Source organism: Rhinolophus sinicus, chromosome 18 (assembly GCF_057876585.1).
Source record: "Rhinolophus sinicus isolate RSI-liver-muscle chromosome 18, RSI-T2T, whole genome shotgun sequence".
Lineage (NCBI taxonomy): Eukaryota > Metazoa > Chordata > Mammalia > Chiroptera > Rhinolophidae > Rhinolophus > Rhinolophus sinicus.
Window position 1 is genome coordinate 81,470,263 of NC_142518.1, and position 15,478 is coordinate 81,485,740.

Below are 15,478 nucleotides of genomic sequence, written 5' to 3' on the forward strand. Positions count from 1 at the left end.
ATCCTAAATAAAATTCTAGCAAATCGAATACAACAATGCATTAAAAAGATTATTCATCACGACCAAGTGGGGTTCATCCCCGGGGCACAAGGATGGTTCTACATACGCAAATCCATCAATGTGATACATCACATAAACAAAATAAAGGACAAAAATCATATGATTATATCAATTGATGCAGAAAAAGCATTTGACAAGATACAACATCCATTTATGATTAAAACACTTAATAAAATGGGTATAGAAGGAAAATACCTTAACATAATAAAGGCCATATATGACAAGCCCTCTTCTAATCTCATAATTAATGGAGAAAAACTGAAGCCCTTTGCTCTACGTTCAGGAACACGACAGGGCTGTCCCCTATCACCTCTGCTTTTCAACATAGTGTTGGAAGTCCTTGCCAGAGCAATCAGACAAGAGAAAGAAATAAAAGGCATCCAAATTGGGAATGAAGAAGTTAAATTATCACTCTTTGCAGATGACATGATGCTATATATAGAAAACCCTAAAGACTCCACCAAAAAGCTATTAGAAACAATCAACGAATACAGTAAAGTTGCTGGCTACAAGATCAACGCACAAAAGTCCATTGCCTTCCTATATACTAACAATGAAATCTCAGAAAAAGAAATACAAAAAACAATTCCTTTTGCAATTGCAGCAAAAAGAATAAAATACCTAGGAATAAACTTAACCAAGGATGTGAAAGACCTATATGCTGAAAACTATAAGACATTTTTGAAAGAAATTGAAGAAGACACAAAGAAATGGAAAGACATTCCGTGCTCATGGATTGGAAGAATCAACATAGTTAAAATGGCCATATTACCCAAAGCAATATACAGATTCAATGCAATCCCCATCAAAATCCCAATGGTATATTTTAAAGAAATAGAACAAAAAATCATCAGATTTGTTTGGAACCACAAAAGACCCCGAATAGCCAAAGCAATCTTAAGAAAAAAGAACTATAATGGAGGTATCACACTTCCTGACTTTGGCCTGTACTACAGGGCCACAATAATCAAAACAGCATGGTATTGGCAGAAAAACAGACACATAGACCAATGGAATAGAATTGAGAACCCAGAAATAAAACCACATAAATATGGACAGATAATTTTTGACAAAGAAGCTAAAAACATACAATGGAGCAAAGACAGCCTCTTCAATAAATGGTGCTGGGAGAATTGGATAGCCACGTGCAAAAGAATGAAACTGGACTGCTATTTTTCACCATGTACCAAAGTTAATTCACAATGGATCAAAGACTTAAGCATAAGACCTGACACAATAAACTGCATAGAAGAAAACATAGGTACTAAACTTATGGACCTTGGGTTCAAAGAGCATTTTATGAACTTGACTCCAAAGGCAATGGAAGTAAAAGCTAAAATAAACGAATGGGACTATATGAAACTTAAAAGCTTCTGCACAGCGAAAGAAACCATTGACAAAATAAAGAGGCCACCAACTGAATGGGAGAAGATTTTTGCAAACAGTGCCTCCGATAAGGGGCTAGTATCCAGAATATACAAGGAACTCATGCAACTCAACAACAAAAAAACAAACAACCCAATTGAAAAATGGGCAGAGGACTTGAAGAGACATTTCTCCAAAGAGGACATACAAATGGCAAATAAACATATGAAAAAATGCTCAACATCACTAATCATCAGAGAAATGCAAATCAAAACCACAATGAGATATCACCTCACCCCAGTCAGAATGGCTATCATCAACAAGACAAATAGAAACAAATGTTGGAGAGGCTGTGGAGAAAAAGGAACCCTCATACACTGTTGGTGGGAATGCAGACTGGTGCAGCCGTTATGGAAGGTAGTGTGGATGTTCCTCAAAGAATTACGAATAGAATTGCCGTATGACCCAGCAATCCCTCTTCTGGGTATCTACCCAAAAAATCTGAAAACATTTAGAGATAAAGACACGTGTGCGCCAATGTTCATTGCAGCTTTGTTTACGGTGGCCAAGACATGGAAACAACCAAAATGTCCTTCGATAGATGAATGGATAAAGAAGTTGTGGTACATATACACAATGGAATACTATTCGGCAGTGAGAAAAGATGATATAGGAACATTTGTGACAACATGGATGGATCTTGAGAGAGTAATGCTGAGCGAAACAAGTCAGACAGAAAAAGCAGAGAACCATGTGATTTCACTGATATGTGGTATATAAACCAAAAACAACAAAAGAACAAGACAAACAAATGAGAAACAGAAACTCATAGACACGGACAATAGTTTAGTGGTTGCCAGAGGGTAAGGGGGGTGGGGGTGGAGGTGAGGGTAAGGGGGATCGAATATATGGTGATGGAAGAAGTGACTCTGGGTGATGAACACACAATGGGATTTATAGATGATGTAATACAGAATTGTACACCTGAAATCTATGTAATTTTACTAACAATTGTCACCCCAATAAATTTAATTTTAAAAAAAAAAAAAAAGAAAGAAAAGTATGGGATAAATTGTTCTTTTCCTGCTTTAAATCCTACACAAAAAAAAGAGGTTTAGTCAAACCTAGAATGTGTTACTATAAGACATAAAAATCCAAAGTTGTATAGAAAGTACACATAAAACTACAGTATTTTTACTTTCTTCTGGGTCCCAGGATGGTATTTAGTTAGCAAACAAATATATATATATATATATATATATATATATATATATATATATATATATATATATATATATATATATATAGAGAGAGAGAGAGAGAGAGAGAGAGAGAGAGAGAGAGAGAGAATGAGATGTGACTTAGCACCAGTTTTATTGTACCAAAAAAAGAGCACATGCTGTTTTCGGCAATTCATTTTTTATGTCTGGTTACTGAGCAGCAAATTGTTTCCATGCTTAACATCTCTACAAAAAAAGATTGTCAAATGACAGAAGAAAATGACGTTTTTATTTCAAAACAAGTATAGCTGCTTTCATTACAAACCCATGATGTTCTTTGTTTCAATGGCATGAAACATAAAAAAATAAGGAGGCAGGGTCTCATTGGAAGAGAATGATACCTAGTTGCCTGAAAGTTGTCTGACAAATTACAAGCTCTTGGTAGTTTGCTGCTCTGGACAACAGTACTTTGAACATTGATAGCCACTGCTAGTCCTCAGAAGAGAAAAGGCACTTACCCCATGAGCAATTTTTCAGATTTGACAAGCCAAACTTAGTTTCCATGGCAGAGTCACTGGCTTGAAAGTGGAATTGAAGACAGGAGAGCCAAGAAATAATTTGTTGGTTATTATCTTATAAATAATAAACAATCTGCTACGTTACGTTCATTTCTTAACTTTTGCATGTACTAACATACCTCTACTAAATGTGATTAGAAGAGATCAATGAGACAATATGTGGTTCTCACTTTAGATAAATTAGATTTTTTAGCCTCTTCAGATAACAGGTTGCTCAAGAGGCTGGTTATGAGCATACATCATGCCTTTTCATTCTGGGCAACCACACTAGCTGGCATCCTACCTTGTCTGTACCAGCTGACTGGTACTTTTCTATCAAGTTAGGATTATTGGAAATGAATCATGTCACATGGAAATGTTGCCTTCCACTACTTCTGTGGATTAAAATCACCTTTTCCTACTGCAGGTAGTCTAATCCCATTAATGTCTTCAATTGCCAAGTCAGGTATAGCTTTGTTGGGGAAAAAAGTTCACCTACTGCCCCTGAGGTCAATATACAATATAAGGCAGAATTAATCAGCCAAGCTTTCAATAGAAGATGCACTGCATTAAGATGTAAGTGTTTATGAATCTATAAAATATCCCAGTTTAAAAACATATTCAATAAGTCCAAAACCAGTAGGTAAAAAGATAAATTGTTTATGTCAAGAGTTTACAAATTCTGCATACATATGACATTCCCCAGCTAGTAAACTATGGGTGTTGCCTTTGACTCTTCCTAACTCCACGGCATTATTGAGGATTGAGGAGGCACTTGTTAATGTTTAATAAAAGTTAGTTTGGGGATAGTCAGTGGCTTTTCATAAACTAATGTCACCCAACCCTGAGTGAAAGGATTACATAACCTGAAATGGAATACTGTCATGTCCTCTCTTGCCAAGTGCCATTATTGGTGCCCCAGTATCTCTCAATATTTCCTTTTGCAAATCCCACTGGTTGCATCACTTCATTCCTGTTGCTTTTCTAGGCTGGAATGACATGGGGTTCTTCAAAAACAACTCTGCTAATGGTCCACTGTGTGTTTAAGCCTTGATAATCTGAGCCCCTTCTAGATTCTTCTTCCAAGACTTTGTTTCTAAAAGGACAACTCTTTGAGTACTATGAACATATTAATAAGATTAATTTCCTTCTGATGGGTGCTCATGAAACCTTCAAAAGTCATGAAGAAGTCTATTATATGTTCTAGCTGTTGTCTCTTTTTTTATCTATAGGTATTTCCAGATGAAAATTTAGGAAAGTTTGTTGTACCTGGTGTTCTGAGCAAATCAAAGAACATGTAAAAAGATCCTTATCTATTCATTGTTGTCCACTTTGAAGATAAATTACACTAAATGACGAACTTATGACAGCTAAAGGGCCAAAGAGGGCTATCTCAACACCTCTCGATGTTAATTTGCTCCTTTGTTGTGCCAAATTAAAGTTGCAGTTGAACTATAGAAACACCTGTCCTTGGATCAAGAAGTTTTGCGATTACATTGTTTTACCAAGCTTCAGAAAGTGGATGTTTTATATTTCCAAAGCTCGCCAACACACCTGCAGTGATTTTGACCTATGCTTTATACTTTGGCAAGAGAAACAAGGTTTTTTATTTGACTTTGCTCAAGCTTTTAAATGTTGATCTCTTGCTCTTGTCACTGTTAACGACATAGCTGTATTTGGCTTTAAATGCTATTTTTTTTTTTATTAAATTTATTGGGGTGAAAAAGGAACCCTCATACACTGTTGGTGGGAATGCAGACTGGTGCAGCCGTTATGGAAGGCAGTGTGGAGGTTCCTCAAAAAATTACGAATAGAATTGCCATATGACCCAGCAATCCCTCTCCTGGGTATCTACCCAAAAAATCTGAAAACATTTAGAGATAAAGACACGTGTGCTCCAATGTTCATTGCAGCTTTGTTTAAATGCTATTTTTGAAAATTGTTTATTGTAAATAAGGATGTTACTGATCTAAGAGAACTTCAAAACATTTAAAAATGTAAAGAAGTAGTGTAGCTCTGTCCTAAATAGCTTCCATAGTCAGTGAGCTCCTGACTGTTATGTGTAATACAATTATCAGAAGTCAGCATGAAATCTGTAGAATCCTCACGTCTTTTAAGCCTTCTTGCATCCTGATTATATTCTGACTTCCACAGAGTCTCTCTTCTTTGGGGAAAATGCCCCAAATAGAAAGCATTAGCACATCTTGATGATGTTATTGGCATATGAGAGGACCTATAGTTCACTTTCTGGTCAAATATATTATCACTAATCCTCCTCCTCTTTCTTGTGATATGGTCTAATACGTCATTAGAACTGGATTTGTGGTAGTAGCCTTCATCAAACAAGTATTTGGGGGCTAGCATTTCCCTCTTTTTGCTGTTCCTCTTCTCATCTCTCACGGAATTTTTACCTTTAAGCCATGAACATCTCAATTCATACTTGGACCTCTTTCCTGGTTTCCTAAGCTGGTATTTAGAATATTTCTCCTTCCTATCATGTTTCCACTTTGAATACAAGTTCTGCTGACTTGACCTAATTTCTTGATTGCAAATGATGATTTCATCAGCATCAAGAGATCCTTTTTCTGGGGAGCTTTCGTATGGGGCCATAGATTTCTCTTTCTCCTCTTGGTTTATGCTAAGGGTTTCACTGAAGCATTCTGAATCACTACTAATGTCCTCTAAAAAATCTGTCAACTCCAAATCTAAGCCTGCTGACCTGTTGGGTGAGGAAACTTGGCTCTGACTTCTGGATTTGGAATCTTTGACCTGGTAAGCATGGGTCTTTTCCAACAGATAGCCCTTTCCAGGAGTTGGGGTCAGCTGATCACCAGCTTCATTGGCTGTGCCCTTGCAATGATATTTAAACTCCTTCATACATTCTTTGGTATAAGTCACTTTTCCTCTCTTTTGTGATCTATGCACAGGATGCTGAGTACAAATCTTTGCCCAGTAATCATCTTCTTGAACTTGTTCTCTCCTTTCCAGGTTTTGCATTTGGCTCAACCTGGTTGAGTGACACTTACGCTTTCTCAAATTGATTTGAAATCCATTTCCCTTGGCATGGACAGACCTCTGCCACTGACATGTGCTTCTTGTGTGACTTGGTTCTAGGCAGACAGAGGCATATTTTGGAGTCTTATAGTAGTAATAGTTTAATAGGTAGTCAATAAATTCATCTGTTTCATAGATCTTCTGTTTCCTGCCATAGTCTCTCTCAGATAATTTGGAAGGATAGGATTTATTAGAACTGAGATCATCCTTTTTCTCAAGAAGCTGACCTTGAATTAATGTAATTAGCAAGGAATCCTGGTCAGAGACAAAACTGTGACTATATCCATCAGTTAATAATTTTCTAGTTTTCTCTTTTCTAGCTGAATATCTTTTTTGTTTTTGCTGATGGTAGTTGGGAGGTTTACATAAGTGAGCCCTACTTCGTTTCTTCATTTTTTGTTTTTGTTTATTGTCTGAATTGACAACCTGATGTTTTGGCATTTCCTCCTGATTTTGAAGATACTGAGTATTTAACTCTTTTTTCTTCAGAGTTTCCAATGTGTTCCCCAGATCATGATTAGCTTCAGGGCCTGCAACATCTACCTCCTGTGTGGATTCCTTCAAAGAAAAAGGTTAAAATTTTTACATGAAAAACCAAACAGATTAAAAATTTCAAAGAAAATTTGGATTTATGACACTGCTGTGAAGAGGTTTCTAATAACACCTAGAATAGATGCAAATTAGGAACAACATTGCACTGAGGAAACAGGAGGTATAAAATTAAATGTGTCAGTCTAATATGAGCTGCTTTTACTATGTCTATGCCCATCCTTATGTTTGAAGGCACCACAGTTTATACACCTTCAAAGCACATGACCCTTTTTTCATTTGTTCAGAAACTGGGGATATGAATAGGAATAAAAAATGCTCTAAAGCCCTCCCAGAACATACTACAACAAGGAAAGACTGGTGGGTGAAATGTGTGTCTACAAGAGAGTCAACTGGCTTAAAAGATAACCTGCCTTTCTGTTTTCATTCCAGCTTCTGTGGATTGCAGGTGAGAGTGTCTCTGCTTGCCCTCTGTCAGAAGCAACACGTTAAGTAGAAAATGTGGCCATGACAACGGTTCTATATGTGGTGCTATCTGCTTTGCACAACCATGGGGCAGGTGAAAGGTGCTGCCTACAGTCCCACTCTGCTCAGAGAGTTTGTATGCCACTGACAACTGGCATAAATCAGAGTACAGTGTTTACTCATTACCTGGGATTAGGATGTGGGGACTGCATAATCAGTATAAGGTATCAACGGGACCAAGAATTAGGCATCACACACATTTAAAGAGATAAATTCTTTAAAAGGAATCACCCTCGGTGGTCATTAAAGTAAACTAAAAATGATCCAGCTAGCCTTATTGTAGGTGGAAATGTGATGCTTTTCTGATCCTCATTTCACTATATTTATTTGTCTACACTAATGAGAAAATGACTGAGACTACAAATAAACATTAAGTCAGCTCTATGTAATACTCATACCATTTATTCTTTGTATTAAAAAATACTGAATACGGATTTGTATATGAATAGTTTGAGAGCCTTTCTGACCTTCACTCCAGGACATCTGCTGAGTCTGGTTATCTTTAGAAGGTCAGTAAGTGTGTGGGGGGGACTTCTAAAACTGGAACTTTCCAAACACCTACACCATCCATTTCCCCCCTGGCATTTTCTGTTACATGCATTAGGAACTTAGAAAAGTAGATACACTAGCTAAACTGCCCTGGATAAAACCGTCATGAAGTTTAGCAACACCAAGTGTACACTAGATGGCAAGGGTGAGAGAAAACTCAAGAGAATTTGGGTACCCCTTTTGTGAACCCATAATTGGGGTTATTGGAGATTAGCCTATTGAATATAAACCCCAATGAATGTGTCTTCCATGGAGTTGATTTTATATAGGCGACTACTTAAATTGAAGGCTTTTATCTCAGAAAGGTCAGTACCTACCAAAACTGAAAAATGAACAAATGGGAAAGAGCCTTACTGTAATTTTCCTCAGGAGCACCTGTAGCAACCGAAAGGCCTCCACACGCCTCTGAACCAGCAGGAACTTTCTCTCCGCCCACTCCTCCGAAGAGTTGGGCTCCTGAGGCGCCTCTACTTTGGCTCTGTCCAGCCTCCTTCGTCGGTGTCTGTCCCTTTCCTTCAGGGCTCGCCTCCTGACCCTGGCCTTCCTTCTCTTTTCCTGGGTTTTCCTCTCCTCTTTCCTTTTTCTGGACAATGATTAAAGGTGAACCTTTCAGAAGGTATTTATTAGGCATTTGTTCTTCTCCCCACTCTTTAACCACTGCCAGGCAGAGGGGGAGGGGCAGGGGTATGACATGGACAAACAACGGATCATTTAGGTTTCCATGACTGTCACTGCTAACCCCAGGGCCTGACAGAGACAACTGATGATAAAAGAAATTGTGCCACATCCATCAAAGGGGAAAGACACATAACTGAGTTGGTCAATTAGAAGCATGTACAGGAGACCTTATACAGAGAGTATGAAAAAAAGACTACAGAATTCAAAGGAGGAGGCCTCTAGCCCTCACTTTCTCAAATCACAAGCAGGGACTACTGGATCAACTTTCACGGTGATGATTTCATTTTTCTTGAGATCAAAACCTTCCATGAGTTGGTTTCACATAGACAAATAAAGGTAAGTCAAGGCACTAGAAAATTTTAAGGGTGAAAACTAGTTCTTGGTACATATTACTTAACACAGTACACTATCATACTCGCTTAGAAGAATAGGGGCTTTTTTTAACCAGTTTGCTGAAAATCCAAACTGTTTTGGTTAGGCCCTTGTAGAAACATGGGGAAGGGAGAAAACAGGACAATTACCTGAGTGAGGACTTAGCCAAAAGCTGGAGGATTACCTAAACTGCATGTTCAGTCTAGAAATGTGGGGGAAATAGTTACATTGACTGGGCTCAACTTCTGGCCAAGTTTCACAAGCGTAACCTCAAGTTACTCCTATCACCTTGCCAGCCAAAAAAGTGAGAGGCACAGGAAGGGAACTCTTTATCTCCCTTTTTGAATGGCTATAATTTACATGAAAGACTGTAAGAATAAACATACAAGGGGAAGGTCCAGGAGGTAAAATGGTTTTCAGAGCCCTGTAGTTCTGGCCCATTTGTACCCTCGTGGAAAACCTTTGACAATCCAATAGCCTTTCCTAGTCTCAAGCACCTAAATTGGGAAACAATGATAAGCTCAAAGACATAAACGTGGACACTCTCTAAATTCAAAAAAAGAACTTAGGCCAATGAGAAAAATAGTCCCAACTAATCCATGCCTTCTTGCCTGTGGGTTGGTTTGAATATTAACCATTCTATGGAAGAAAGCCTTTTCCAGACCTGAAATGATTTAATTTTACATTTCAGATTGGCAGGCTAGGTGACATTTGGTAAATTTTAAGTAAATTGGTATTTTTTTAATTTAGTAAGCCAGAATTTTCACTATAAAAGTTTCTGGTCCTTTTTTTATATTACTATTCATTTCTTCCCACATAGCTTAATCTGGCTAGTCCCATTATTTCTCATTACTTATTCTCCCTCACAAGAACACTTTCTTTTAAAGTCTCTTGCTTCCAACTGCTTTTGTCATTTTGGTTTTGTAACAGCACAGCTGAAAGACTGGAAGCTTCTATGGAGTTCTCCAATCTGAACTAATTCCTGCCCCCTCCCCACCTCAATGTTTTCTGTCAAGTTTAGCCATTCACCCAAATGGATAAATCCATAAATCAAAAGTAAAAAGCCTCTTCGTTAAAGTTGGACTCCTTACCTTTCAGCCTCTTCCTCTTCTCTCTTCTTTTCTTTTTTCCTTTCTTCTTCCAGCTCTTGTAATTTTAGCCTTTCTTGATCTCTCCTCTTTATAGCTCCTTCACTGAAGTGTTTGGTTGTATCAAACATAACCTGCCCGCAAACAATTCAAAGTTTCATTAGAAAAGTTTGCCAGCTGGCTGGGTATGTCCCAGGCCAGAGAGATAAAACTAATATGGACATATAAATTCAAAACCAAAAGAATTAAAAATGTTCTCTCTGTGTCCTAGTACCCATACTGTACTACTGCTTCTCACTAACCTTCCAAACAGTTCTGTGGGCTCCAGAATTTTCTTTGGCAGAACCTTGAGGAGCTCACTTTATAGTCATAGGTGACATCACAAAGCCATGATGGGCACAGGCTCTTATGGGCACAAGCTGGGCAGTGGTATATGGGTCGTCATTATAGTATTTGTTATATCTCTTGTCTGACTCAATAGCTCATAATTTTAAAATGTCCATTTTAACATAAGTAGCTTCCCACGTAACATATACACATACACAATCATACACAGGAAGCTACTTAAACTGAAAGTCCAAATTCATGCTAAAGACTGATTTAGAGTAAAAGGAGGATTTAGCAGTATCTTTTCCTCTGCTGGATTAAGACTTCAAGAAGGAGATGACTAAGCATTCAGATATCAATGAGGTGACATGACTGGACAGCCAGGCTGATTTTGAAAACAGAGGATCCAAGTTTGTTGGGATTATGTTTTAGCAATTTACCTGACAAACATCCTGAAAATACAAGTTGTGATTCCAATAATAAAGAGGGAATAAACTGTTCTCCTTGCAATTTCAAACTGTATGTATTCTTCTCTCTCTCAGCAACTTCCCAAGTACAAAAGCATCTAAGATACTTTCACAAGGGCCGTGAAGCATCCTTTAATACCCTCAAGAAGTTAGGGCTGAGCCCCAGATTATAACAACCATCACTTTAAAACCACACCTGGCATCATGCCTGATTGCAGAAGAATGCCAAAGTCAGGATTATTTTTCTTCCTAAACATCCATTTATTAATGACAACACAAATATTTACATTAGCTATTGATCAGAGCCTAGTGGAGTCTATGGAAATTTATTCTAGGTGCTTCCTTCTAGCTTTTACTTAGGACGACCTGAACAGTGGGAAATAAAAGAAACTCTCACTACTTCTTACCTTAATATTACATGCTAGAGCTTTCCCATCCTCCCCTTTAAGCATCAGCTTCATCCCTCGAAGGGACTCCATGGCTTTTATGAAGTCAGTTGACTCCTGGTACTGTATAAAAGCCTCAAATGTCTGCAAGCCGAAGCTAAAACCCCCAAAGCTCCCACCAGTCATCGCCTCTCTGTAGGGGTCAAGCATAGGGATATCTACATTCTTGATCTTCCCAAAACATTCAAAAACCACCCGAAGAATCTCTTCACATGGCTTCTCCCCACTGGAACCTTTAGGTGCAAACCACTTGCAAGGCAAGCCTTCAAAATATATGGAATCCAGGCTCTTATCATGGTCCTGCTCATCAGCCCCATCACTTGATGGGGTCTCCTGTTCCTTGGAGAAGTGCTCCCACTCTCCTTGGGCATCTGAAGCCATTACTTTTAAGTCTGTTTTCAAACCATTCAGCTTGATGATCTTTCCATGTAACTTTGCCTTCAGGATCTGAATCAAACTTCGCGTTTCAGCCTCCCCCTCAAATCGGATGAAGTCCTTCGTACTCTTGGAAAGCCGAACTGTGGTGAACTGATCAGGGCAAATCAGGTTCTTCAGCTGGTCAAGAACTTCCCAGTTGGAGAAAGGCCTCATAGGTTCTGTACTCTCTGGGAGTAATACACTGATCATCAGTTTTGCTATGGGCTTCAGGTAGAGGTGTTGAGCTGCACAGAGCTCTGTTGCCTCAGAGTTATCATACACCACGGTTACCATCATTGTATCCTCAGGAAACCTTGGAGTGCAAAAGAGAACATTTTCATACAAATGGAGCAAAACATAGATATTGATTTTGAATGGCACTAGCATTTGCTGGACTTAGGTCAAATTGAGAGGGGAAAGGATACTACAGGGAGAATTAAGACAATAGCTTATATTTGTTTAATGTGTTTTAGGTTTCAAAGTTTCCATACACTGTGTCTCAGTTTCTTTAACTGTAAAATAGAAATAGTAGGGTTTCAGGGAGGATGAAATGAGTCAGTACATGTAAAATCCTTAGAATAGTGCCTGGCACACAGGAATTTCTCAATAAACATAGCCTATAATTATTATTTATACCAATTTATCTCATTTGATTCATGAAGCAACCTGTGAGTAGGTATTTTCATGCTTATTTTATTGATGGGGAAATTCAGATGGATTCAGGAAAATTAAACAAGTTGCCACATATTGGGACCCCAAGATTCCAAATCTCCAATCTATTGTATAACTGATCTCAAATACAAAGTCCCATAAAAACCTGCTGGGGGTGGCACAGAAACAGGGCAAGGGTAAAATACATGTAGCACATTTGTGAACATGCTCCCATCTGATAGTTCTAACCCATGCACCTGATTTAGCATCCTTTTGAACAAAGGTTGGTTTCTAAGTCTTACATGGACATATTTACTCTTATTCATCTAGTGTATTGACTTTAACTAAATTGAACTTTAAGTCCAAGTGAAGAGGAGACAATCTCTTCTAAAAGAGACAAAGTGAATTTGTACTCTACTTTTGGACTAGAAAAACCCCAAAACATGAGTGTTTCCTGGCATTTCATATTAACAAACTCTTTTAAGTTGTCCTAAGGTGAGTGAGATCACTAATACTTGGAATTAGGGATTTCTGCTCCTATTTGCTGACTTGAAGTAGCACTTCCCAATAAAAGAGTTTACTTTTTCTAAAAGTGAATGTATTCAGAATCTACATCACCTGAATTTCACATTAATGTCAACATAGGGGAGATTTATGCCCAAATATATATGGCCAGATAATGGAAATTCTAACACAATATTTACTATTAAATCTTGGTTAACATTATAGGTATATATTTCTTTAATAACTGTCCCTGAAGGACAACCCAAGTCCTTTAGGAGAAAAAGTTTGTATAAACTTTTTTAAAAGGCCACCAAAAGCAGAATCTAAGATATTAGGTTCTAGAAATCCTTAAGATAGCAACACTGAACTGAGATGACATGAGCATATGTTTTCTTTCTCCAAAAACATTATCTAAATAGCAAAATGGAGAAAAAAAATCCAGTAAGTTTGCTGCAATTTGCAACATAAGTAAGACTCAACACTAAGCTCCTTTAGGAGAAAAATTCATTTGAAATTCAATTAAGATATATTGAACCCCAAAATTTATCTATAGTCAAGAGGTATTTATTTATACAACCTAATTTAAAGCAATGATTTTAAAAAATATTACAGAAAAAGTACACACAAAATAATTAATCACTTCAAAGTAATCAGGTTTATCATGCTCTCCATTAATTCCAGTGATACTGCCTTTGTTTTAAACATTTTAGAATGCTTCTCCTGGATAGATTTCAAAGTCTGGGTTACATTCTTTTAAATAACCTTGATGAAGGCCAGTTTCAAAATTCTTTAATCCTGAATTTGATATTTAGAAATCATCTAGGATGAAGAATATTGGATAAAATAGATGACTACAAAGACTAAATCTCTTAATTGACTTAGTATAACCTCTCATAGGAGGATATTCCAAGAAAGGCTCTAATTATTTTTTTTCTTTTTATTAGTTTCAGGTATACAAAGCCGACATAATAGTTAGACATTTATACCCCTCACAAAGTGATAACCCCCGTCTAATTAATTTTTTTTAATTTTTATTTTATTAAATTTATTGGGGTGACAATTGTTAGTAAAATTACATAGATTTCAGGTGTACAATTCTGTATTACATCATTTATAAATCCCATTGTGTTCATCACCCAGAGTCAGTTCTCCTTCCATCACCATATATTCGATCCCCCTTACCTTCATCTCCCACCCCCCACCCCCCACCCCCCTTACCCTCTGGCAACCACTAAACTATTGTCTGTGTCTATGAGTTTCTGTTTCTCATTTGTTTGTCTTGTTCTTTTGCTGTTTTTGGTTTATATACCATATATCAGTGAAATCACATGGTTCTCTGCTTTTTCTGTCTGACTTATTTCGCTCAGCATTAATGCTAATTAATTTTTTAATCAGTGGGTACATTGTTGGAATGGGTACAGAGCTTTGAAAGATGACAACTTGAAGGACAACATTCATTTCAATGTTATGGTACAACAGTTGCAAAAATGATCCCAATTTTCCACTCCTCCCTGTACCTACAGCCTTTGTAATGTGACTTTCAGTTATCTCTGTCAAGAGATACAATATATTTATTCCCCAGTCCTGAATGTGAGCTGGTTGGTTGGTTTTTTCATTTTTGCCAACAGAAGGTGACAGCAGTGACCAAATGCCAAATCAAAGCCTAGGTATCAAGTGGCCCTTACTCTCCTGCAATCCTGCCATGCCATGGGGACAAACCTGGGTTAGCCTGTTGGAGGCTGAGAGGCCACATGAAGAGCCCACTTGTGACAGATGGCCATCCCAGACCAGCCAGCCCCCAGCGAACAAATCGTGTCACCAGTGACACATGAGCAAGCCAAGTCAAGATCAGCTGGAGCCCTCACAGATCAGGAGAATAGTCCTGAGAACCTACAGATTTCTGACAACAAATAAATGCTTATTGCTTAAGTCACTAAGTTTGGGGATGGTTTGTCATACAACAATAGCTAACTGATGATACAAACATCTAAATGTTAATTCGTTTCAAGATATATAATTCAGGTACTTGAGATCAAAATGGCGGCGTGAGATGAGCCTCAGATAATCTCCCCTGGAATTTACAATAAATCAAACAACTGTAACTCCACAAAGGACTCCCTGAACAGCAGACAGGCAAGACGAAGAGTCTCACTACTGAATTCACCTAAAGGTGGGCAAATTGCATGAGGAGGGGAGGAGGGAAGGGAGAAGTGTGGAGACAGAGACGCGTGGCGCAGGATGCAGACCTAGCTCAGTGCTCCGAGCTCAATGCATTCCGGAATTACCACAGCTGCAGGAGAGGGAAGAACTCAGACTGCTAGGACTCTGCTTATGGCTCACAGGACTGAGGGGACAGCATGTAACAGAGATGAACCCAACGCTCACGGCAGAGACCTCGGAGAAAAGACTGAAGGAAGAAGGCTGAAAACGGTGGTTTAAGCCCTCACTGCCACAGAGAACCAAAGTCTTAAGCACTGAGACTAGCCACCGCCTCCCTACGCTCCCAGAGCTCACCCCACCTCCACTTGTTCAGTGCTAGAAGTGGAGCAATAGCAGTGTCAGATCAAAAGAACAGAATATTTGTACTTCTGAGAATGGTAGTCCGCAGACGCATATTCACAGCCCAACTAATTCCGGCAAAGGGGAGGG

General features: G+C 38.3%; 1 protein-coding gene across 1 annotated transcript in view; it reads right to left on the minus strand.

Annotated features, from left to right (window-relative positions):
- Window positions 1–2,734: 2,734 nt before the first annotated feature.
- Window positions 2,735–15,478, minus strand: part of LOC109437661 (A-kinase anchor protein 17B) — a 46,120-nt gene continuing 33,376 nt past the window's right edge. Inside the window, exons 2-5 of the mRNA XM_019717023.3 lie at window positions 11,219–11,987; window positions 10,021–10,151; window positions 8,234–8,462; window positions 2,735–6,814 (exon numbers count right to left, since the gene is read on the minus strand). Of these exons, the coding sequence (XP_019572582.3) occupies window positions 5,192–6,814; window positions 8,234–8,462; window positions 10,021–10,151; window positions 11,219–11,987 (2,752 nt within the window). The 3' untranslated portion in view covers window positions 2,735–5,191. The remainder of the gene's footprint in view (window positions 6,815–8,233; window positions 8,463–10,020; window positions 10,152–11,218; window positions 11,988–15,478) is intronic.